Source organism: Alosa alosa, chromosome 3, assembly GCF_017589495.1.
Source record: "Alosa alosa isolate M-15738 ecotype Scorff River chromosome 3, AALO_Geno_1.1, whole genome shotgun sequence".
Taxonomy (NCBI): Eukaryota; Metazoa; Chordata; class Actinopteri; order Clupeiformes; family Clupeidae; genus Alosa; species Alosa alosa.
In genome coordinates, this window is record NC_063191.1 from 6562161 (window position 1) to 6588240 (window position 26080).

The following is a 26080-nucleotide window of genomic DNA, read 5'->3' on the forward strand; positions in this document are numbered from 1 at the left end:
CTCTATTCTATGTGTGCACTCAAATACACTCCAGGACAAACACAATGGCACCGCTTTCAGCCAATCAGCTCGTTACTAAAGGAACACAGAGGGGAGGGGCACATTTGATTGGCTGTGCAAATTAAGTATACATTTCCTTTAATTAGAATGACAGACTGTACCTTTAACTATACACCTTTATGATGGTTTATTATGTGTGTTATTCCAGACTCAGGCCCAGCACACAGAGATGCAGATCAAGGAGGAGTTTGAGAAGCTTCACCAGTTTCTACGAGATGAAGAGGCAGCCAGAATAGCTGCACTGAGGGAGGAAGAGGAGCAGAAGAGTCAGAAGGAGAAGATTGAGAAGATGAGCAGAGAGATCGCATCTCTTTCAGACACAATCAGAGCCATAGAAGATGAGATGGGAGCTGATGATGTCGCATTCCTGCAGGTAAGAACAAATCTAACTTTAATGGTAGATGTTCTTTTATATATTCATGCATGATTACTGATCAGCTAATCGTGACTAATTCCTAATTCATCTATTTGTTACTCTACAGAATTACAAGAGCACAGTGGAAAGGTGAGTGATCTGCCTCCTGTCTCTCTCTTCTCTGGTTCTGAACCCAAACCCACAGCAGCACTGACTCCTGAATGTTATTCCAGAGCCCAGTGCACACTGCAGGATCCAGAGAGGGTTTCGGGAGCTCTGATCAATGTGGCAAAGCACCTGGACAACCTGAAGGTCAAAGTCTGGAAGAAAATGATTGGTCAGTATTAAAGACCCACTGCAGTGACTTACAAAACCCCAAACACTCTTCTCTAAATCTACTTAATTTTGAAACATGTTTAACTATGAATATGCAAATAGTCTTTTTCAGCCCTTTGTACATACCTTATTTTTGACAATGTGTAAGCAATTCATGACAAAGAAACCCATCCCAAAGGTATCTTTTAGCATCATTCTATGAGTGACATTCAGAGAGATTAGCATTTTATAATATATAAGGGTGACAACAGTGTGGTCCAAATCATCCCAAACAGTCACTGTAATCACAGTCCCTCACAAATTATGACATACAAACAAATGAATTGGACATACAAACATCTAAATGAGCAGTATAACTCCAAAAAACTGAATCTTAAAATGTAACTCGGCGGTTTCTGGCACTTTTAGGAAAGGACTTGTTGTTTGATTGGGACTATGATTGCTGTGACTGTGGGTGTGGCTATGAGATTTTTCCAATGGGAAAATAACATGGGGATTTTGATTTATCGCACATGTTAAACTCTCGTGGGGACGAAGAAATCGGAAATGGAGATGTTTTGCTCTACACGCTTTTGTCCTCTGCCTTCTAGTGGATACTGTGATGTTTGGTACATTAAGACGGCACACTTTGATTTTTGCTACCCCAGAGCTAACTTGCAATGCAACTTGCCATAGATAGTTGGCTTCAATTAACACCCGGATCTCCTTATACTGTATGGACAAAGATGGCAGTTTTGGTTCCTTTTTGTAGGTGAACTTCAGAGGTCTATTCGATATTTGGAGACCAAAAATGGTGCACTGACAATTCAAACCAGAAATTCAAAGGATTTATGTTTACTGTGTACTTTACTCATAATATGTGTTGAAACACATGAAAAACACCACAAGAACATTAGCCTGACGTTGTCATACTCAAATTCTAGTCAGAATATAAGTCTAATACTGCTCCATTGGCACCGATACAGGGGGGAATGCCTCTGCACTCAATTGGATAGACCCATGGGCGGACATGGGCGGCATTTTCCCGGTGGGCCGACGCGCCTTTTGGGCCGATAGAATAGGCTACATAATTAAATAATTTTGGCCAACGATCGGCCCAAAGGAAGGACAATCAGCGGCCCATTGGTTACATTTCCATATTGACACTCGACTGATCCAATAACAGCTCACATCAGGCCCCACCCCTCGCATTTTGGCTCAGAGCCAGGATTTTGTGAGCGCATCAGAAGTTAATCAAAGTTGCCTTCACAAAATTGCGGCGGGTGCCGGTAGTGACAATAGTGCAAAAGTAACACCAATGTAGAAGCTTCAAAAATACAATATTGCAAGTAGGCTAGCATATGTCCGCAACATGTTGAAGTTCGTTGAGTTTGAACGAGGATGTAAGCAAGCATACAGAGCAGAGGGACAGTGAGCAGGTGGAGTTGAGGCTACATGATAAGAACTCCGTGGTGGAGCAGGTAGGCTAAGTGTGATATGCCATGCTGACGATGATGATTATGATGACTTATTAATTGCGATAATGTAATGATCTGGTAATAATAACATAGTAAGGCCGTGCTGTGATTATAATAACAAATAGCGCAACTTAAATGTTCTACAGTAAATGAATGATTTGCAAACCCGGACAGTAAAAGGGTGTCAAATCGATGTTAATTGTTGGTCAGATTGATCAGTTTCTGTCAGACGCCCAAAATTTAACCAACTAAGCTATATATACAGTGACCTATCTGATGGGCTACTGGAAGACATTAATGATAATTAGTTAATATAGCTATACTGTTCCAAAATGTACCAGCAATGTAGGTAGGTAGTATAGCCTGCAGGAGGGGTATTCAATTAATCTTCAGCGAGGTCCAGTTACGGAAAATTTCCTCAAGCAAAGGTCCGGAGCATCTTAATGTTTTAGCGTGTTTAGGCTATGTATACGTATGCATGTATGTACTGTATGTGTGTGTGTGTGTGTATATATATATATATATATATATATATATATATATATATATATAGATAGATAGGATGGATGGATGGAGCCTAGTTGTATAGGCCTAATGTTTAATATGAAATAAAATAAGTAGCCTAAAATGCAACATTCGAAATGAGGAGAAATAAGGCAAGATAGGAGTAATTGGGCAGAAAAACTGAGTAGCCTTGGCTATTTTAAAGATCTTAATGTGAACTTAAAATAAAATTTGAGCTGAGACAAGGATGGATATTCCACAGCTGGTTCCTTGAACCCATTAATCAGCAAGTTCAATTTTATTTTTTTAGGTTTTTTTTGTGTTGACCCGAAATCCTGGAAACCCAGGAACATCACGTTGTTGGGCAGTGAATGCATGTAGGCTTCACTAGATTGTGGTGGATCAATCATATTGCCTTCTTAAATCGTAAAATATTCTGTGGTCTCAGTTCGCTGTTGAATGGGCCTAGCCTACCCCATGCTTGCTCAAAATATATGCTTTGTCTAGTAGAGGTGCTTCAAATTGTTTCTCGTCCCGTCTCCTCCTCGCTCATTTCAGGCTATTAGTGAGTCTCTTCCCCATAGTAGGCTATATTCACTCACTGACTCGACGTTATCAGAATTCACAGATTTCACTGGCTGAGAAGCAACACGCGAAAATATGGTTCCTGAAGCCCCTGAAGTAAATGATGTTACCTTAACCAACGACCCATTTAGCGCAGCTTTGAAATCTTACGTGAAAATCTAAATTAGGCTATTATGGTCCGGGTCCGGATAGGATCACGTCAGGGTCCGGACTCGGACTGCAGTCCGCCATTTGGTGACCCCTGGCCTACAGGAATAAAATATTTCCAACAACAGCCCTGTTTATTTCAGTTGTCCTACAGTGATTAATGTCTACGACAATCTAGGAAATTTAGCTCCTTACACATAGGCTTCAGTAACTGTTTGGTGCTGCTGTCAGTTGAGCATTGTATAGTTTAAATGTAGCCTATTGAATAATTTGAAATGATACTTTGAATTCAAGCAGAAACTCTTTAATAATTGCTTGTATAGCCTACTTAAATATGGAGATCATGTGCTCCATGGCTACCTCTGATCAGTCAGAGTGATAGCCAATGAGGCCTACATCACTTTCAGTGCAGTTGAAAATATATGCATATTTAAGGGTAATGCAAAGATTTAGTATTTAATTAGGTGTGCCCGACCGATTAGAGGGCCGCTTGGGCCAAATATGCCAGGGCCGATTTTTGGTCTCAGTCCGCCCCTGGATAGACCTAACCAATCCGAGCAACGAAATAGCTTACCATGAGATATAGGAAGAAAACACAAGCCTCCTTCTTCTCCACAAATGCCTTAACATTGTTTTTTGGTCTTTTGTAAAAGTTATTGTGCCGTCAATATCTACAACACTCATTAGCGAATTCTAAAAGATACGAAGTAGGGTAGGCTCCGTTGAACACTGATATGCTTCAAACATGTTATAAACAGCTGGGAAAGGCTGTCGCAAATACCTCAAATAGGTGCTCAATCAGAGATTTCAAACAAACGAGGGAACAACATGTCAATGCAACACGCTGTTTTCCCTTGATGAAAGTGAAACCATGAGTTTTCCCACATCTCAACTTTGGCCAAAGTTTTTAGAAATAATCGTTTTCAGTGATACAACCTCATTGAAATAATATGCATTTTCCATATGGGGTCTTAGAAGCCATCTGTCTTCTTCTAGCCACAGTGTTTTTGTTGCAAACATAATCAACCTAAGCGTGCTCAGATAACGTGATAGACGAGGCGCTGTTACTCACCTGTCCATCATCGTAAAGCCCGATTTGATTGGTCCGCCCAGGTCTGGGCGAGCATAGTTGCTCCACAGTGGAGCAATGCCAGACCGAACTTCCTGACCTCAAATGTTGTGGGCGGGACTAAGTTCGGCTGGCACTTGATTTTCACCACAGTGGGTCTTTCACAAACTAAACAAACTTCCACTAATACCCCACAATGTTAAGATCTACTGGAACTGTAGTAAACTCACAGATATGCAGACTGAAGGAGATATACTGTAAAACTCCAAATAATAGCCCGGGCTTTTATTTTCCCAAATTGCCAAACTGCACCGGCTAGTATTTGAGACCGGCGTCTATATGAGACGGGCCTTTAATTCCCTTCACACAAAACTTTTCCTCTGCAAAGATGGAAAATATTATCAAATTAATTATTTTCAAACACACTGAATGTTTACCCATATGACTAGGCTATCCGATGATAAGCTTCAATTTCGGATCACATTCATTTAGTGTTGATGTTGTTCATTGAGTGAGATAATCCAAATAGCTGGGATAGGCAGGACGGATGAAACACGTTTTAATCAAACGTAATTTACAAAGAGATTGTACCACACTGAAAGCTAATATTTTGTCATAGCAACCTATATCTGTCCTCTAGGGTTGCCAACTTCCTCAACCCCAAATGAGGGACAATTTCAGTGCCCTCCTCCCATTAAAAAAATAATGACAAACTATTTGGTTTAAAATATGAATTTCTTAAGAAATACTACCGCTGCTGTTTAACTCAGTGTCCACTGTCAGTTTAAGAGCATTGTCTACAAAGTATTCATAATATTTTGCCAGCTCAATTCAAATACAGTCTATGGCTAGTCCACAAACTCTAACATTGTTTGTGCCACATTTATAACAATTTAGCACATTAACAATGATACGCATACTATTAATAGAATAGAATAGAATATAAGCTTTATTTGTCATTGCATACAATACAGAGTATCAACACAACGAAATTCAAGTTGCCACTCTTGGTCAGTGCTTTTTAAAAGAGCAATAAATAATTCATAAATAAATAGGTAAACATACAGGGGATGCTGCTACTGGAAGCAACTGGAATCCATGCATTTCCACAGAATTATTTTTGGAATCTGATCCCTTATCATACCTGTTCATTCTTACTTGTCGCTCGCTCGACTTATCAAGATGGCTGCAAACGCTAAACTTCTGAAGATATCTGTATAAATTGTCTTGTAAGTAAACTACCAGTGCTTGTAAATGGTGTAAAACAGTGATTTATTTGCATGGCTAGGCCGATGCCCAAGGCACCCCCATTGAAAAAGCTGTTGGTAGCATCGGCTAACTAGCGCCAGATTTCGGAGTGCAGGGAACAAGCCGAGATGGTCTATGAGACATACGTTCACACTCGGTATCATGTTTCAACACACTTTAGGTCAATATCACACCGGAATTCTCCTTTAAGTTGGTATAAACAACCTTCATTCCTTCGGAAATAGAAGCATGTAATGACATGATGCTATAGCTAGATATTTTCTGTTTGCAATTAAAAGTGAATTATGAACCTGGTAGCCACTTAGCTATCTGAGTGGAATGTGTTTAAATTGGCATATCATGTGCTTCATGTAAATCCTTAGTTTAAGAGAAACAAATTATTGAAGATCTCAAAACTCACCAATTCCATTACGCAAAGGGCAAAGACAAAGACCACTTCATATTCGATCACATTCCACAGTCTGTCAAGCATGTCAAAGTGCCCTCTCACATTTTATAAATGGTCAGTAGTGGGAACCGGATAACTCCACAATCTCCTCTAGCATTGTTTTTGTTGTCCTCGTGATTTTATATTAAAAAGGAGATATCAATTATCAACAATGACAAGCCAGCTGGAACCTGCCACTCTCTCTCCCTCTCATGCGCACTCAGACGTGTTCCCAAATAAAATGAGTAGCATAACGTTCAAGTTAGATCTGCTGCCTAATGGAGACTGAGAGAGGACCCAAAAAGTGTCATCCTTGGGTCATTCCGTGCCAAATCAACAGATTTTAGAAAAATGTCCCGCCTGACCATCTTGGATTTGCTTCAAACTTTAGGTCAATAATGTTATACCTAGCAACTACTGTGCAAAATGTTAAGCTTGTATCTACTTCGGTCCTTCGGTCATTACTCTTGAACGATTCATGCTAGATTCTTGACATTTTCAGGGAGTATTCTACTATGTTAATTGTCTTCAACTTCTGAACTAATTGCCCTACAGTTGAATATATCTCAAGCTATGACTTGCTGAAAATTGCATTTATGAAAAATGTAAGTATATTTTGACCACAATATCTTCACAATGAATCCCATCAGAAATGTTTAATTTATTCATATAATACTACTGCTTTATTACTTCCTTACCAACTAGGTTGCATGTCTAAAATAAATGGAAATATATAATTTATAGAGCATCAAACATGAAAAAAATAACTTCATGCCTAATTTTCAAGTGCATATTCCCCATGTATGACAAAGTCTACCACAAAAACAATCATAGCACTGAAAATAATGTTTTCATTAATATTGTGTTGGTACCTTGACTCAAACTATATCAATTAAGGTATCAAACATGGTTTTCATGGCTGAGGGTGATTGATATCCCATGGACATTTGTTTACTTATACCATGTGCTGATTTGTTTATACTAGTGCAGTGCCCGTAGGAAGTATCTATTCTTATAGTGGGAGCTGAAGAAGATTTTTCAGTTATGACCATTGTCGTGACCCATGTCTCCTCCCCACAAAGACATGTCTTAAGTGTGTATACACATAGTAACATACAAAATACAAATAAAGTTGGACTATAAAGTACCAGAAGATGGTACATAAAGAAAGACCTAATTAAAATCAAAACAGTTGAGTTTTTAATTGAGGGGTGGGGTGGATTTCCAGACAGCTATGTCAAAAGGTTTGTTGCGTGAGCGTGCTTTACTGTGTAAGCACTTCAGTACAACATTGCTCAGAAAGTCAAAGTCAAAGTCAAAGTCAGCTTTATTGTCAATTTCTTCACATGTTCCAGACATACAAAGAGATCGAAATTACGTTTCTCACTATCCCACGGTGAAGACAAGACATATTTTACCAATTTAGGTCCACAGACAAACATAACATTCAAGTAAACAAAAAGTAAGTAAATAAGTAAATAAGAGCACATATAATAATGAAAAAATAAGAGCAGCAAAATTTGGTTGAAATTGTGCATAGACAGTCAATAAAATACTAGTGCAAAGTCAGGCCAATAAAAGGCTTGGGTAGTTCTGACCTAAGTAAGAAAGAAAGTGGCATAGTGGTGCAAGTTATGTAAGAGCAGCAGAAGTGTTGTGTTTTCAGGACAACAACACCAAGTTGTAAAGTGTACAAGTGTGCAAGTGTGCAAGTGGAGTAGTGCAGGCGGCCATTGTGGGTCCAATGTCCAGGATGTTATGTAGCTGAGGGTGGAGGGGGGAGAGGAGGGAGAGAGTTCAGCATCCTTACAGCTTGGTGTATGAAGCTGTTGGTGAGTCTGGTAGTGCGGGGGCGTGGGCTTCTGTACCTCTTCCCAGAGGGCAGTAGATCAAACGGATTGTGAGCGGGGTGACTTGCATCACTCACAATTTTGGTCAGCCTTTTGGGTGAGGTGGGTGGTGTAAATGTCCTTCAGGGAGGGGAGTGAAGCACCAATAATCCTTCCAGCTGTGTTCACTATGCGCTGCAGGGCTTTCCTGTTGTATTCAGTGCAGCTTCCGCCCCCACAGCGATACAGCTAGAGAGGATGCTCTCAATGGTGCCTCGGTAGAATGTGGTCATGATGGCTGGTGGAGCACTTGCTCGCCTGAGTTTCCGCGAGGGGAAGTACAGGCGGCGCTGAGCTCTCTTCGCCAGTGATGCAGTGTTGGTGGTCCAGGAGAGGTCTTCGCTGATGTGCACCCCCAGGAATTTGGTGCTGCTCGCTCTCTCCACCACAGCACCGTCGATGGTCAGTGGCAGGTGTTGGGTGTGACCTCTCCGAAGTCAACAACAATCTCTTTGGTCTTGCTGACGCTCAGCAGGAGGTTGTTGTCCCTGCACCACGGGTCAGATGGTCGACCTCCAACCTGTATTGAGTCTCGTAAGCCCTTGGTGATGAGACCCACCAGAGTTGTGTCGTCAGCAAATTTCACTATGTGATTGTTGCTGTAGGTTGCAGTGCAGTCATCGTCAGCAGGGTGAAGAGCAGCGGACTGAGCACGCAGCCTTGGGGGCCCCTGTGCTCAGTGTGATGCTGCTTGAGGTATTGTTGCCAACACGCACTACTTGGGGCCTCTGACAGAGGAAGTCCAGTAGCCAGTTGCAGAGGTAGGTACTGAGTCCCAGTTTGTCAAGTTTGCAGATGAGTTGTTGTGGTATTATGGTGTTGAATGCAGAACTGAAGTCTATAAACAGCAATCTCACATATGAGTCTCTTTTTTTCCAGGTGGGTGAGGGCTGGGTGGAGGGCAGAGCAGATTGCATCCTCTGTAGACCGCTTGGCTCGGTATGCAAACTGGAAGGGGTCCAGGGTGGGGGAGAATGGCTTTGATATGTGACATGACAAGCCGCTCAAAGCACTTCATGATGATGGGTGTCAGTGCCACAGGGCGGTAGTCATTGAAGCAGGATGGAGCAGTTTTTTCTTCGCACAGGTATGATGGTGGCAGCTTTGAAACTTGATGGGACGATGGCTTGCTTCAGGGAAGTGTTAAAGATGTCTGTGAAGACATCCTTAAAAGCTCCCCACAGTCCTTCCAGCGCCACGACCTGGGATGTTGTCTGGACCTGTTGCCTTACTGGTGTTGATAGCAGCAAGTGTCCTCTTCCGCCTGTCGGCAGAGGCACAGGGCTGCTCATGTAGAGGGGATGGGTCTTCTGTGGGCAGGTGCTGTTTTGTGCTTCAAAGCGAGCAAAGAAGCGGTTCAGGTTGTTGAGCAGAGGGATGTTGCTCTCACAGCTCTGTGGTGCGGGCTTGTAGTCTGTGAGGGCCTGAATGCCCTGCCATAGGCTTTGTGCGTTCCTGCTGTCTTTGAAGTGGGTGGTTATCTTGTGAGTGTATTCCTTTTTTGCTTCCTTGATGCCACGGGACAGGTTGGCTCTCGCTGTTCTCATGCCAGCTTCATCCCCGGCTCTGTAGGCTTTGTCTCTGGCCCTCAGCAGCCTGAGGACATCCCCTGTCAGCCATGGCTTCCAGTTAGCCCGAGTGATGATGTCTTTTGTGTGGGTCACATCATCGATGCACTTGGTGATGTAAGAGGTTACAGTGTCTGTATACTCCTCTATGTCTGTCCGGTTGTTGTAAGTGGCTGCCTGCTTAAACATTTCCCAGTCTGTTGTGTCAAAGCAGTCTTGAAGAGCATCGGAGGCTCCCTCAGGCCACACTTTTACCTGCTTACGAACCGGTTTTGTTCGCTTTTACCCTTTGTCTGTATCGGGCATTAGCATAACAGTGATATGGTCTGAAAGTCCAATGTGGGGGGGAGGGGGTGGCTTTGTATGCTCCTTTGTGTGTAGTGTAGACCAGGTCCAGGATGTTATCTCCTCTTGTTGGAAAATCAACATGCTGTTGTAGCTTTGGAAGTACAGTTTTGAGATCAGCATGGTTAAAATCTCCAGTGAAGATGGTGAAACCGCCTGGGTGTGCCGCCTGTTGTTCACTGACAGCCTGGTACAGTTCACTAAGAGCCGCGTTCTTATCGCTGTTGTTGTTGGTAGGCGGATGTATACTGTGACTAGCAGAATCGCAGTAATTTCCCCTTGGCAGGTAAAAGGACGGCACTTTATGATCATAAACTCTGCCAGGGTGAGCAGTGTTTGCATACTACTACAGTGTCCCGGCACCATTCGTCATGGATGTAAACACAGATTCCTCCTCCTCGTGATTTACCTCCCTTTACAATGGCCCTGTCTGCTCGATAGCATGCTAGCTGCTCCAGTTGTACAGCAGAGTCCGAATGTTGTCATTTAACCAAGTCTCAGTGAAGACGAGCACACAGCAGTTACTTACTGTCCGGTTCGTTGATCTCAGCAGTCGATGTGATCCATTTTGTTGTCCAGTGATCGTACATTTGCCAGGAGAATGGATGGTATGGCTGGGCGAAGTTGGGCTGGCCGCTAGCCTGGCCCGGGGGCCTCGCTTGCCCCTCTTCTGCTTCCTCGCGACACCGCCTCCGGCGCTTTCTTTCGGGGAGGAGTAGCAGGCGAGTCGTGTTGTTGCAGGCGAATAGTCCGAGTTCCTTTAGCGTCTCTGTTGCAAAGTCCAGAACGCTGCAAAACTTGCTTTTGCAGATGTCAATTAAAAAACTGCCTGCTGTACTTGTAGTACGGAACCGAGTAAGACGAGACGAACACGTAAAAACTTTCGGACAAACACTTTTTAACGAACAAAACACCGTACGGTTGGGACAGAGAGAGGTCGCTGCGTGTGTACGCGCCGCCATCTTGAAACGTGAAAAGTGGCGCTTTTTCTTTGTTTCTTCGTCTAGAGCAAGTATGCGAAGTCTGTTTGATCTGCCGACTCTGCTGGCGGCAACGTAGAATTGTCCATGGCAGAAGAAATCTCTTGTGCAGAAAACACCAACAGGCTGTAAAGATTGACCCTGTGACTTATTGACGGTCATGGCAAAGCAGGGTCTCACTGGAAATTGTTTACGTCTCAAGGTGAATGGAAAGATGTTGTCAGATGGTATGAGAGTTATTTGTGGAATTTAAAGAGTCTGTCCGGCATTAAAACCAATTACAGATTTTGCAACTAAGAGGTGTGGCAGTATTTGTTCGATGATGTATCTTGAGCCATTGCAATGTCCATTTTGTTGGTCAAAGTTTCTCAGTAGCATGATAACCATTCCAACCTTTAAAGTGATGTGATGAGGAGGCATTCCGGAAGGCCAGAGTGTGTTTAAAAATTCAGTTGGGTACATATGGTGACTCTCAGAATCTGCTGTGTCTATGCTGTGGCAAACGTGTTCTTCTCCTGGAAAGATCTTGGTCATGTACTCATTGACTGTGTCGACTTGAGTTAGTTGGGCATAATGACACGTTCACATAGCCACGTTGGACTGGAAATGTTGGCCAGCATGTCTTCATACACCCAATTCACAATGGCTTTTAGTTTGTCACCAGGAATTGTCAGTGTGTCTGTAAGTTTAATTGAAAATTCACCTTCTTCTGGAACTATTGGAATTTTTGCCTCACCAAGGTCTAAGAGGAATTTGGCAAAGTCTTCTTCAGCTTGTTGATGTTCTGCAGCTTGAGAGATCCTCATGTTTACTGTTAAACGGAGAGTTTCAACATTTCCCCACAGGTATGAGCTTTTGCAACACCTTCCTAAGATGTCAGTTCGGCTACCGTGTGGCACAACTGTAAGTATTTGCCTCCAATCGCCACCGAAGACCATTGTGATGCCGCCAAATGGTTTGTCTGATCCTTGGAGCCACTGAAATGTACGGTCTGCTGCTTCTAATGCACGGCGATCCATCATTGACACTTCATTACATTACATTTAGCAGACACTTCATCCACAACCATGAGGTGTGTCATCACAATGAGTGTTGCCGTGCTGTCACGTTCACTCGCAGTGCAAGTGGATTCATCAGTGAGAATGAGAGGACATCTTGTTCTGTTGTGAAAGGTGGTGCCTTTTGGCAGTAGGTTGTTGCAAGAGCCACTTTGCCTGCTGCGTGGACTTTGTTAAGGATGTGGCACAATACAAAGGTTTTTCCTGTCCCGCAACTTGCATCAAGCGCTATCATCTTTCCAAGTCCCTGTTCCACACTGTCCATCACTGTTTTGATAACAGTTTGCTGCTCGTGATTAAGTGTGTTTTCTGTTTGATTAATATGAGCTTGAAGTTCTTCCATATTGTGCTCCGTCTCATGCTGGATGATGCGGGGAGTTTGATTATGGTCATGAAGTGGATCAGGTTCAGGGAGTCCAAAGTTTCCACTCAGTGTGAAGCCATGTCTTTCAACGTGGTCCTTGAGGTCGAGGATTTAGAATGTTTTCATTTGGCTCAATCACTGCATGAAGTCTTCACTTAGAACACGTTTGTGCCTTTCCCAGAACTTCAAGTGCTCTCCTCTAAGCACAAACATGAGCATGTTGGCAAGTACTTCATGCAGTGCTGGGCCAAAGGTTCAGAATCCACTTCCTGGTCATTGTCAACGATGCCATGTGCAATGCAGGCAGCCAGATAGGTGTCCATGACCACATCGCCAACTTTTCGGAGGTCTCTGAACAAAGTTGGTCCTGGGACACGGTATAAAAGGATGCGGAGATAGAACAGTTCAGCATTGTGTAGGTTGAAGGCAATCATTGGAATGCGTCCGACAGTGTCAGCCATGCGGTCATCGTGGGAACTTACAGTGGGCAGTGCTTCGACTTGGCCAGCGTCACTCGCGGTCCGCGCATGGGATCACGCGGTATCACGCGACTTTAATTTGTATTTTTCCAGTGAGACGCTGCAACAACCCAAACAACCGGTAGATGGCTCAAGTGAGCAGGGTGTCTTGTAAAAAGAAATGGAGCCTGGAAAACCCTACACAGACTTCACTACAAACTTTAGCAGACTGGTTTAGAAATAATTTAATAGCCAGAAATATGCCTGCCCTGCCCTAATAAAGAAATATTTGGTTAACTGCGAGTGAATCCCGTTTGCAGCCGTAGAAGAAACGCAGGACAAATTAAACATTCTGGTTTTCTCCGAGTGCAACGATGATAGACAGACATCATTTGGACAAAATATATTTGGCCGTTGCTCAGCCAAATGCCTCCCTGTTACATCCTGTTATCACAGAGTTACAGGCGATTTTTGATGGTCACAAGTTTACTTCATTAGCGGTTTATTTTTTTTTATTATTATTAAAGAGTGTTTTTCATTTAAAGGTTTGACTTTGTGCTTATTCAGTAGAGCATTTAGTGCTCTCCCCAATCCCAGATGTTCACATTGCATGTTTGTTTGTAATGGATGCAACCGCGAGAGAGGCTACTCGTTTGACAATGAGTTGTTAACAGACATGAACCAAGACGTATAGCCTAGCCCAGCAGCAATCTAGGGACTGTTCGTTATTTATTGAAGGGGCCACCGGAGGAATTTTGAGTGCTTCAGTCGGAAGTTGCATGACCCTCTCTTGCCTGCTAGAAATTGTTCAATGACCCTCCGATAGAATTGTTAAAAAAGACATGACCCTCCCCTGCCAATTGTCGCTGTCTTCCTCCCGCGCCACAGCCACACACTGTGATAACGTTCTTAAATCAATCTTTCCCGTGAGCTTGCATGCTACCAGTCCCTCCTTTTCAAATGAGTTGCGCCTGTTTGCACAATTTCACAAATAATCATATGTGATTAATAATATGACAAATCCCTGTGCACGGGGACCGAAACAATGCATGCCAACTTTTTCCGTGTTTATCACATATTTTAACTTTCCCCCGCTGTCTTGCGGTTTAATGTTTTCCCGTAGAATATTCCATATTTTAATACTCTCATAACAGCCCTGCCATCGGGCCTGTCTCTGTGTTGCCCTGTTGCTACCCCTTGCCCTTCCAACGAAACAGATGTCTTCAAATCATCGTTTTCCTTGCTTGAAGGCGAACTTAAAGTGATGTTAACCTATAAGTTTAACGGTGTGATTGTCGTGAGCGCACGATTCATTGGCGCTTGCATGTTCGGCCTTATGTCTACGTGTTTTATTCTAGGTTACTGTCAGTGACTGCCGTGAGAGAAGTGGGTTCTGTGTTTCATTCATGTCAGTGACTGACGCGAGAGAAGCGGGGTCTGTGTTGTGTTGCGTTGAGTTAATTTATTTTCATTGGGCATGCCGTGCCGTCCACAGCTCTTCAGTTCTGACAAAGCCAAAATTACTCCTTTTGAAACAATGAGTGCAGGAAGCTGTTTGTATGGTTATATTGCTTGATCGGGGGCAGCTTTCAGCCATAAGGCTACTTTGAGAACATTTCAATTCACCCGACACTAATATTCAAAATGTTGAAAACTATTTCGGCATAGCCTATAAACCAGTTTAATTAAATGTAATGTTAGTTGTAAACAAACGATCTACTTGGTGAGGATTGGCCTCATAGATGCGCTCGTGCCTTAGATGGCAGGAAAAATCTTCACGATAGGCCTATTAACTAACCACCCGATTCACGTTGGCTGGGGGGAAGGGGGGCCATCAGATGTTTGTGCCCAGTTAATCCGGCCCTGCCCCCAACAAATCACTTTTGTTCCACCTTCCCACCTCTGACAGCTTAAAAGAAGTCAAGAAGTCTTACTCACAGACCTATTCACAAACCTGCGGCATTTTGCCGTGTTTTGAAATCCTATGCAGCTACAGGAGCTTCCAATCATGAGGAAGCAATTTTGCATTGTAGGCATAACTAACATGCAATAACGCCAACAACAACAACCAAAACTAGGCTAATCATTGTCAACATGTAAATTAAATGTAACATTATTGTGAATCAAATTAAAATGTTCTCTTTGCAAACATAGGCATAGTAACAGAATAATTTAATAATGTTACAAAGATACTACATCAATCCCGATGTTTCATTAGGCTACTAGGCTATTTGTTTTGCCTTGATTCATTTAGGCTAGGCCTTTTATTCAGGGGGCGATTCACAAAGAATTTTAAGGCTAAAAGTAGCTCCTAACTGGCTTAATTTAGGAGCAACTCCTAAAAATAATGGGCGTGTCACCCTAACTTTAGGACTCCTATTTTTTCACAAAAAAGTAATTCACGAAGCATTTTAGACCTAAAAGTAGAACCTAAGTCTGGGACAGCTTAAGTCGAGAGGACTCTAACTCACTAAGACCTATTCATAAACAGCTTTTTTGTGGCATTTTACGCTGCAATGTTTTGAAATGCGTAGCCTATGCTAAACAGGAGCTTCCAATCGAGGGAACAATTTTGCATTCATAAAAGGGATGCAATAACGCCACCAACAACAACCAAAACTACTCATTGTTAACATGTAAATGTAATGTTTCATTGTGAATCAAATAAAATGTTCTCCTCTTTGCAAACCTAGCCTAGGCATATGGTGACAGATTAATTTAATAATGTTGCAAAGGTAGGCTACTGCATCAATCCATGGGCCTATGTTTCATTAAGCTACTAGGCTATTTGTTTTGCCTTACTCTTTATTCATTTAGGCTAGGCCTTTTTATTCAGGGGCGTATTCACAAAGAATTTTAAGGCTAAAAGTAGCTCTAACTGGCGAATTTAGGAGCAACTCCTAAAAATAATGAAGTGTCCTCTAACTTTAGGACTCCTATTTTTTTCACAAAAAGTAATTCCTGAAGCATTTTAGACCTAAAAGTAGAACCTAAGTCTGGGTTGGCAAGTGAGAAGGAACTCCTAACTCCACTAAGACCTATTCATAAACAGCTTTTTGTGGCATTTCACGGCTGCAATGTTTGAAATCATTAGCCTATATAACGGGCTTTAATCGCGAGGAACAATTTTGCATTCATAAAAGGGATGCAATAACGCCACCAACAACAACCAAAACTACTCATTGTTAACATGTAAATGTAATGTTTCATTGTGAATCAAATTAAAATGTTCTCCTCTTTTGCAAAACTAGCCCCTGGGCATATGGTGACAGATTAATTTAATAATGTTGCAAAGGTAGGCTACTGCATCAATCCATGGGCCTATGTTTCATTAAGCTACTAGGCTATTTTGTTTTGCCTACTCTTTATTCATTTAGGCTAGGCCTTTTTATTCAGGTGTTAATCATCTTTCTCCTGGCTCCTTCGCATTACTTGTGTAAACCGCGCATTCTCCGACCTGTCACCTGTCACTCATCATCGAAGAGAGGTGTTTGGAATTCCCACGTTACAATGCAAGTCAGCCAATCAAGGTGGTCACTTCCAGTCAAGCTCGTGCATGAGTAATGACGTCATCCATAACCACACGAAGACTCACTCCTAGTTTAGGAGTTGTCTGAAAAGACTTTGTGAATAATCTTTAAGAGAAAAACTCCAAGCTAAAAATCTTTAAAGTGCGATTTAGGAGTAGCCTACTCTAGTAGTAAAGATAAAAAAGCCTTTGTGAATAGCCCTCGCCCCAGTTATTCATCATCTTCCCGTCCTTGTGTGGCGCCGCATTCTGAGACCTGTCACTCATCATCGAAGGGGAGGTGTTTGAATTATGCCCGCTTACAATCATCAGCCAATCAAGGTGGTCACGCTTGCCCATTTACCCAAATTAATGGTCGAATATTACTGATGATCATTGTTATTTAAGAACATGCAGTGTGAGGAGGGTACCAAAACATCTTGCTCGTAAAAAGCATCATAACGCATTATTCTGGCGGGTCTGTTTATTTACTGTAGGCTGCTGAAACCACAGGCCTTTATTTTGGGCAAGCCTGCATTCGTTCATTATCCATTCATTCATTCAACCTTTATTTATTCTCGAGGGTCATTGAGGGAAGCCCTCATTTTCAATGAAGCCTAGATTACAGAAGCCGCAAAGCACAAAGTTTTCGATGTCCCAAAGAGAGCCATACTTTATTGTTTTTAACGATCTCTATGCTACTCACAAAAATGTAGGCATGGGGACATGATGAAGTAGGCTATCCAACTGTCGTGGTTAAATTATTGTGATTACGAGCCAGTGGTTTTCAAACATTATGCATTGACTTCGGACATCTAATTAAATGCAACAGGCTCATATCGTCCTCGCATTCTGAAAATGAGGACCAGTGTTTTTTGTCAAATTGCAAATAGCTATTCGTTTTAACTATTTTTTTGATGGTATGAAGTGCTTTTGTATAGGCTACTATCTTAATCTTGGAATATGGGGGGGAAGTGGCGCCTGCAGTCAGCCAAATATGAATGTAATTCTACGCATAAAGCAGATGTATTTGTTTATTGTACAGAAAAATAAATATGACATGTCAAGCAGTCAATTGACTACATTGCAGTCAAGAAGAGGGCAAATTAAGACACTGTTTTGATTTTATGTAGTTACGCTACCCCCCAACACTGACAATAACATAGATAGCAAAATTAAGATATTTTTTAGTTTTGTGGAGCGGCACCGTAGGCTATCAAAAGCAGATTTCGATTTTTCGCTACCACCGTGTAGTCAAGGCTTAAGCCATTCCCAAGTAGCCTTAATCGAGGTAATGTTTAATTACGATTTATTTTGTTATTGAATTCAGAGGCTGGGATTCCTCGGTAACAATTACGTTTAAAGGTAGCCTAGCCTCCTGCTTTTTCAGAAGGGGCGGCAGTCAGGCTACTGACAGAGCGATGTACAGTGGCAGAGCGACGCATAGTGGCTGAAAGTGGTATTAAAGCTTCACGCAGCTTCACGCCTCGTAATGCGCGACTGAAGTGGCCATTTGAAATAGATGCCCACTGTAGTCTTTTTTTTCGCAATTGAAATGTCTTTTGTGTGTATGTGAAGCGTTGAAATACATCTGGGTACACAATGTGCCGCATGTGTGGATGTAGAGACATTGCTTCAAAAAAAGCAGTTAGCGTAGTAGCAGGTGGCCCTGCGTCCAGTAAGTTCTGGGCAGCGCCTTCATCATGTGAACGTGATGACCTGTTTATCCTGTAGGTGAATTGCCAGCATCCTTACTGGTGGTTGTTTTCGTTGGATGAGGAAATCGTTTATTCGCCAGTAGGCCTCAGATGCAGTGATGTAACATCCCAACTCATAGCGTGTCACTTCATCGCGTTGAAGTTCTTCCCGGGTCTCGTCAGGAACATCCAACATTGATCCAAACATTGATCTGGACCTTTCTCCAAGTATTTGTACAGATACTTGACACTGGAGACAGCGCAGATACAGTAAGAATAAGTTCATCAGTGAGAGCTGTTTTTAACAGTTACGTGTCAGTTCAAGACGGCTGGTGAGTGCTAGGACTTGTTGTAAGTGGTGCTATGAGAGGAGATGTTCTCTAAAGAGCTGGGTCTTCAGGCAGTGTTCCTACAAGCCACCAACGAGGAGCAACAGATGAGAAAAGTTTGGATTGGCCTGAGCGTACCGGTGGTAGAGCTAGACGTCGTTCGTCTGAGGAGCGCAGCGGTCTAGAGGTAGCGATGTCTGTATGAGGGCATTCAAGTAGGCGGGAGCAGAACCGGAGACTACTTTGTATGCAAGCGTTAGAGCCTTGAATTTGATGCGGGCCGCCATCGGTAGCCAGTGTAGCTGGATGAGCAGCGGGGTAACGTGTCCTTTTGGGTTGGTTGTAGACCAGGCGTGCTGCCGCGTTCTTGATCATCTGAAGGGGTTTCACTGCGCAGGCTGGAAGACCTGTCAGGAGGGCGTTGCAGTAGTCGAGTCGTGAGATGACTATTGCCTGAACCAGAAGTTGGGTAGCATCTTGAGTCAAGTAAGTCCTGATTTTCCGTATGTTGTAGAGTGCGACGGCATGACCGCCGACTGAGGCAACATGATCTGAGAAGTTTAGTTGGTTGTCGAGAACAATTCCTAGATTTCTTGCAGTCCTGGTAGGTGAAACAGACAGGGAGTGAAATTTGATGTTGATGTCGTGGTGTATGGTAGGTTTAGCTGGGAGGACCAGCAGTTCAGTCCTTGAGAGGTTCAGCTGGAGGTGGTGTACCTTCATCCATGTAGCTATGTCAGAGAGGCAATCCAAGATCCGTGCTGAAACCAAGGGGTCATCAGGTGGAAAGGACAGATAGAGCTGTGTGTCGTCTGCATAGTAGTGGTATGAGAAGCCATGCGAACGGATAATCTGTCCCAAGGAGGTGGTGTAGATAGCAAAGAGAAGGGGGCCCAGCACTGAGCCCTGGGGGACCTGTGGTAAGATGGTGAGGTGCAGAAAGCTGACCAAGCCATGATACGTTAAACGAGCATCCTGTGAGGTAGGATTCAAACCAGGAGAGAGCAGAACCGGAGATTCCCATGTTAGCGAGTATAGAGAGAAGGATGCGGTGATTAACCGTGTCAAAGGCAGCCGATAAAAGGGTAGTGTGTCACGCAGAATAAGTACTGATGACCGAGCGGTCGCCCTGGCTTCTTTCAAGGCTTCTGTTACAGACAGCAGAGCCGTTTCGGTAGAGTGGCCACTTTTGAACCCAGACTGATTTGGATTCAGAAGGTTGTTCTGTGAAAGGAAGTCAGAGACCTGTTTGGAGACTGCTCGTTCAATGCCTTTGGATAGGAAAGGCAGGAGTGAGACAGGGCGGTAGTTCTCGACTTGAGTAGGGTTGAAAAAAGCTTTCTTAAGTAACGGTGTTACCCGGGCCATTTTGAACGCTGTTGGAAATGTGCCGGAGGTTAGCGAGGCATTGATTACATGTATGATAGCTGGTGCGATGGTCGGGCTGATGGACTGAAGTAGGCCGTGGGGTATATGGTCCAGCGAGCATGTAAATGGGGCGGCTACATGTCAGGAGTCTAGATACTTCACTCTCGAGAGAAGCGAATGCTGAAAAAGATGTTCCAGCAGCCTCTAGAGGTTGTAGGAGTCACGGTATCTGAGTCAGATGCGTTGTGTGGGCATGGAGGGAATTGACTGCTGATTGCCGCCACTTTGTTTGTAAAAAATGAGGCAAGGGTATCCGCAGTAAGGCTGGATGGAGGAGGAGGCAGCTGAGGGTTGAGTAGCGATTTGAAGGTTGAGAAAAGTTTTTGAGTCTCTGTAACGCTGTTGATTTTGTCATTGTAGAAAGCCGTCTTAGCAGCAGTGATGCTGGCTGAGAAGGAGGTCAGGAAGTGTCTGGTAGTTTTTGAGGTCATCAGTTAGTTTGGTTTGTGCCATTTCCTCTCCATGGCTCTGAGTTTGATGCTCGCGTCGGGAGAGTATCATTTAGCCATAGATGAGAGCGTTTGGATCGAGCTGGCCTTGTGGTAAGAGGGCACAGCTCGTCAAGACACAAGCTCAGTGTGGAGCAGAGCGAGTCTGTGGCCTCATTAACCCTCTAGGCGCCACAGGCGACTATAGTCGACAAGATGCGGTACTGAATAAAGCGGCCGATTTAGTCAAATAGGGTGTCATATTTCGTTCGACTTCCACTCCACTAGATGGCAGACATGTCATCGTCATCCCCGAAGTCGAAAAAGGACACGCTTTAAACACTTTCTAGCTACAGCGCATTGAATCAGTGCATGAAATACCGAGCTGAGTGTGCGTGTGAGCCACTTTGTCAGAGCGATATTGTCAACGTCAGCAAGTATTTGCATTAGATTATCGTCTAATGGCATCAAAAAAAAGTTTACCTGAAATGAAGTGTTGGGTCTTCTATTCAAGGACCCTGATTCTGAAGGGGAATATCTGCCTTCAGAAAATGACGGTGATTCGTTTAGTGAGGGCTTCAGATCGTCCCTGCCTTGCAATGATGCAGCTGGACAAAGTGAGAGTTTACTCCATGGTTTAGCTTACACCAAGCACAAACGTTGACTCGTTTGCCCAATGTCACTGGTGGGAATAATGTTTCACGGGTTCGAGTGTTCATCGGGAAGTTAGCAGGGTGTTAGTGGTGTGGCTTAACGAGGCTGGAGGTAGCCTAATATCCATAGCGCTAGCTTCTGTCTTCTGAGCGTGTACCTCCCACAATCGCGGCGACAGTAACGTGGTGGAGCCTTTGTCTAATGCCACTGGGTATGTTAGGCGAGGGTCGGGGCTCATAGGGACAGTTAGGGGGAAACGTTGTGGCAGTGTGGGGAGTCGCAATGAGAATGACAGTAGGCCTAGTCCTGAAGCTGGGCGCAAATTCTCTCCACTGGCGCGAGGCAGATCTGGCCATGCTGCTCGCATGGTGGAGGTGGTGACACGCTCTCTCCCTCTCCCACACACACACACACACACACACACACATTAGGTCATGCATAGTCTATCACAAGATGATGGGAATGCCGGCCCTGTATGGATAGGGATAGGGAGTCATTATCTCTACAGCAAAAGGCCTGCTACATAAAAAAAAAAAAAGTCAGCCATTTAGTAATGATTTACACTGTTGATTTGCTATCTACTTCCCTGATCATTTAGGACATACAGTACACTATGTGTTCCTTTTTGTGTGTTCATGTCCTTGTGATGTGTGTGTCTTTGTCAGCTAAGAAAAAAAGCAAAAAAACATCAACAAAAACAACAAAAAGAAAAAAAAAACTAACATTGTCTCTTGTCTTGTCTCGTCATCTCACTCCTGATCTGTGCCTTGCCGTGGCAAATGAGCTTTTGAACTAAACAGGTCTTGTCTACTTGTGTTTGTGTGTCATCTGAATAATATATATGTGCCCCATACATGGAATCAGAGTGCCTACTGTATGTAGTAAATGGAAAATCTCTACAGCAAAAGGCAAGTCTACCGCTACATGCATTTGGTTTGTTTCTGCCATTTATTAGTAATGATTTACACAGTTTGTTCACTACTTACTATTTACCTGAGCATTCAGTATTGTGCAATATAGCATACAGAAGGTGAGGGACATTTTGGGGGGAAAGAAGTGGTGCATTTGATCATTCAAACATGCAACTTTTCATGAAAATTCTATAATCCAAGATGGCCGCCACCATATGACGTCATAATATGCAAATTAGATATAAACATTTAATCTCTACATACACTTTGGGTCATCCTTAATATTTCTCTAATTTACAGAAAGTCTCTATCTCTTATCACTTTTAAGATATAGCCTTTTGAAATGAAGATGTCAAAATTGATCGTTTCGGAAAAAAACCTCTGGCGCCTAAAGGGTTAACCTCCAGAGAGGAGAAGGTGTTGAGTAGAGGTAGACCGGAGGCAACCACAGAGGAAAAGTACGTTGGAGACAGGTTCCGGATGTTGCGGCGGAACGTGACTGTTCTGTCAGGCTGACGTTGAACTGGATGAAGAAGTGGTCAGAAAGATGGAGAGGCGTCACCATGAGGGTGTCTGTGTTGCAGTTCCGAGTGAGGATTTGCCAGCTTTGTGAGTAGGTGGGCTTTAACCCTTTAGCCGCCAGGGTTTAAAAAGAATGAATTGGATTTGTACATCAAAATTTCAAAAGGCCATGGCTTGCAAGTGGTCAGAGATAAAGTCCTACTGTAAATGTGAAAATCATTTAGTATGAACAGAAGTTTATGAAGAGGGTAAATGTACTCATCTAATTTGCATATTATGATGTCATTGGATGGTAACCACTGTGAATTATGCACATTTCAGTAAATACTAGATGTTGAACATATTTGAGCAGTTTTACTTTCTTTTTTTGTCATTTCACCGACATAACAAATGAACAGGAATACAGTCACATGTAAACCAACAATAGTAAACTATTACTATAATCACAAACACTATGCTACTATACAATAAAGTAGCCTGGTCAAATCAGTTCCATATCGCGGGTGACTTTGTAGTTCTTCAGAGCCCTATTTTTACAACCCCTGCTGTCTATACCACGTCCATTACGGACACTATCATCACTACTGTCACTGGCACCTCCAGCTATGTTGGGAAGAGGGTCGAAATAAGCATGGTATGCTTAGTGGACACTGTCGCAAAGACGTACCTCCATTCACAGACGCACCGTGACTATCAGTCAATAGACAATCGATCATATTCTCCAAAAGGCAGATATTCTCCTTCAGAATCAGAAAAAGTGAATAACAGATCCAAGACTTCATCACACGTGAATTTTTTTTTCAACATTTGGTGTATTTCTGCTTCAATTTGTGCAAAACTATGGCCCGCATCTCTTCCGCGTTATGGAGGAAATGCACGTCTTCTTCGTGTGTTTCTCGCGTGTTTTTCGAATGCTTCCTGAAAACTTTGAAAAAAAAGGTTGAGCTTGAATCGAAGCTCTGGGTGTCTGCCAACTAGTGGTCAAGAGTACAAATGATATTTTACACTGTACTCGCGTCTATCATCTGTTTTATTCAGTAATGACGCTTGTCGCAATATTGCGACATGGACGGTTAGAGGGTTAAACCAGTGAGGTCAAAGGAGTGGATCAGGGCCAAAAAGTCCGCTGAGCCTGGGGCATCTAAGTGGATGTTCATATCGCCGAGAACGAGAAGCGGACAGTCATGCTCAGGGATGGAGGACAGCAGAGTGTCAAGTTCGTCCATAAAGTCGCGTAGTTGGCCTGGAGGGCGGTAGATGACCAGCACATAGAGTTTTGCTGGGGCGATCACTGTGATGGCATGGAATTTGAATGAGACATATTTGTTTGAAGGCAGTAGCGGGGTGAATTTCCATTTGTTGGAGATCAGCAGGCCGTCCCACCTCCTCGTCCAGATGGACGAGGGGTGTGGGATAGTGTAAGGTTAGTGGAGAGTGCAGCTGGGGTGGCAGTGTTCTCTGGTTTGATCCAAGTCTCAGTGAGAGCAAGGAGTTCCAACGAAAGGTGGTTGGCATAGCCAGCTATGAAGTCTGTTTTGTTGACTGCGGATTGACAGTTCCACAAGCCCATGGAGAAGGAGGTTTCTGTAGGTGAGGACTGTTTAAGTTGCTGGAGGTTAAGCAGATTTCTGCCCCTTTTGGCATGATGCCGTTTTCTGCTATGGCCGGTGATAACAGATATGGTGGAATGGCACATTTTTTTGCCTTTGTCGGCGCCTGTGCTCGGTGAACTTGCACAGATAAACTTGCTCGTCTTGACCGCGTCCGTCTGAAACGTGTACGGCTGAAACGAGGGCTGACGCTTATGCTGACGCTTCAGCAACATCCTCTATTGTTATGCTGACAGGAATTGCATGCAGCTGTCCTCGCGTCTCACTAATGATGAATCAGTGTAGACCGCCCCCTCTGACGTTAGCACAGCTTAGATTGTTCAAAAGGGTGTTAATTACGGTCAACTGAAAGTCTGCTCGCTCACACAGACCAAAACTCGCAGTTTCAAGTAGCCTCCTCCCTCAGCTGTTCCCAAACGCCCAGAGTCCAATTCTAAAGAATTGGAGAGGATTGGCCAAAAGTAGCTTATGTGTTCTTCCTTTCTCTCTCTCAACGCACTGCAGTTGTTCACAGTACAACAATAGTAAGACACAAGACTCCAATACACCCAGTGCAAGTGTCTATCACACTCCAGGACTATTCTTCACAACATTTTTCAGAGACATCAAACACTAAATAGCATAGTGTTGTGCAGCTTTCACCTGATATTCAGAGAGATTCATTGTATGCTAGACTTCTACATAAGGGTGATGAGAGCATGTGCCAAAATAAACAAGCCACTGTGCACATGCTCTTGACATCTTATTACATAATTTAGATGAAGAATATCTAAATGATCAGTCTAACACTACAATTTCAATCTTAAAATGTAGCTTGAATGGTTCTATTGGTTATGGGTAATGACTGTTTTGTTGGGGCTATGAGAACTGTGTTTGTGGGTGTGGCTATGAGATTGGTCACCCTGATGGACGAGACTATCATGCAAAGCTATGTTTCAATGCACTTTGAATTGAAGTGGTATATACATTGCAATGTATAGTAAATCCACATTTGTAAAGGAATCTCAAAATTATAAGCCGCTGAATATGAATGCTGTCAAACAACCACAAGAGGATGTTAAAAAGAAAATAGCCAACTCTTGTTATCTCTGTACTTGTACTCTGCACAATGCAAGTAAAGATTAATTTGATGTAATAATATATTTTCTCTGTTGGTGTATGTATGATGTCAGTCAAGTTAAACAAAAAGTACAGTAACTTTTTTTTTCTGAAAGTTGAACTGGTGCCCGTGTTGCACTCCATGTCAAAGCACCTACTTTGGTATGTTGATAATCATATCTGATGTTTAAATGTGTACTAAAATATAAAATGGCTCTTGACACTAACTAATATTTCTTATACATGTGTTGAAAAAGCACATTATGGTGTGCCTTGTCTGGCCTTATATCTGAACCTGGATGGAGAAAATTGGTCACAACATGACACAAAGTGTCTCGTAATGAACATAACAAGAAACAGGTGAGGCGGTGACAATGCTAATAAACAGAAACAGGTGGGGCATGGGGACAGAGACACTTTAACTGAAACACATGGCTATATAAACAAAACATCACATGGTATAAGTAAACAAATGTTCACCGCAACCTTGGAAAAAGACACTCACCCAAAGGCATGTAAACCATTTTTGATGCCTTCATTAATGTAGTTTGAGTAAAGCTACCAACTCAATAATATTTGTGCATGTGCTAATTGAAACACATTCTTTTCAATGATATGGTTGTCTGTAAGGAAGACGTTGTCATACATGTGAAAAATATACATAAAACTTAAATGTGAAATTATTTTTGTATCATTTTTAATGTGTCATAAATCATAGATTTTGATTTCTTCCGGATATATTTCTACCTGTTAACTCATTGAATGCCAAGCAGTTTTCGGAAGCTTTGTCCTAGAGTGCCAGCAATCTAGACCATTGTTGATGATTTTTGTACAGCCACAGCATATTCTGTGTTATAGCTACGAACACATACAATGGTTTGTTTAAAAGGTGAGACTGCAAGGTGCAAACCGTGTATTTCTACACGCCTCTGTTCCTGAGAAATCCCAAGCTAAACAGTGGCTAGTTTTCATCAAAATCGCTGTTTTTTTTCTAGAAATGGAGATATAACATCTTTCATGACAT

The 26080-nt window shown here is 42.9% G+C and overlaps 1 protein-coding gene across 1 annotated transcript in view; it reads left to right on the forward strand.

Annotated features, from left to right (window-relative positions):
• LOC125292306 (E3 ubiquitin-protein ligase TRIM35-like) overlaps positions 1-26080 on the forward strand; it is a 35498-nt gene that overhangs the window by 3432 nt on the left and 5986 nt on the right. Inside the window, exons 3-5 of the mRNA XM_048239522.1 lie at positions 209-433; positions 543-565; positions 649-752. Of these exons, the coding sequence (XP_048095479.1) occupies positions 209-433; positions 543-565; positions 649-752 (352 nt within the window). The remainder of the gene's footprint in view (positions 1-208; positions 434-542; positions 566-648; positions 753-26080) is intronic.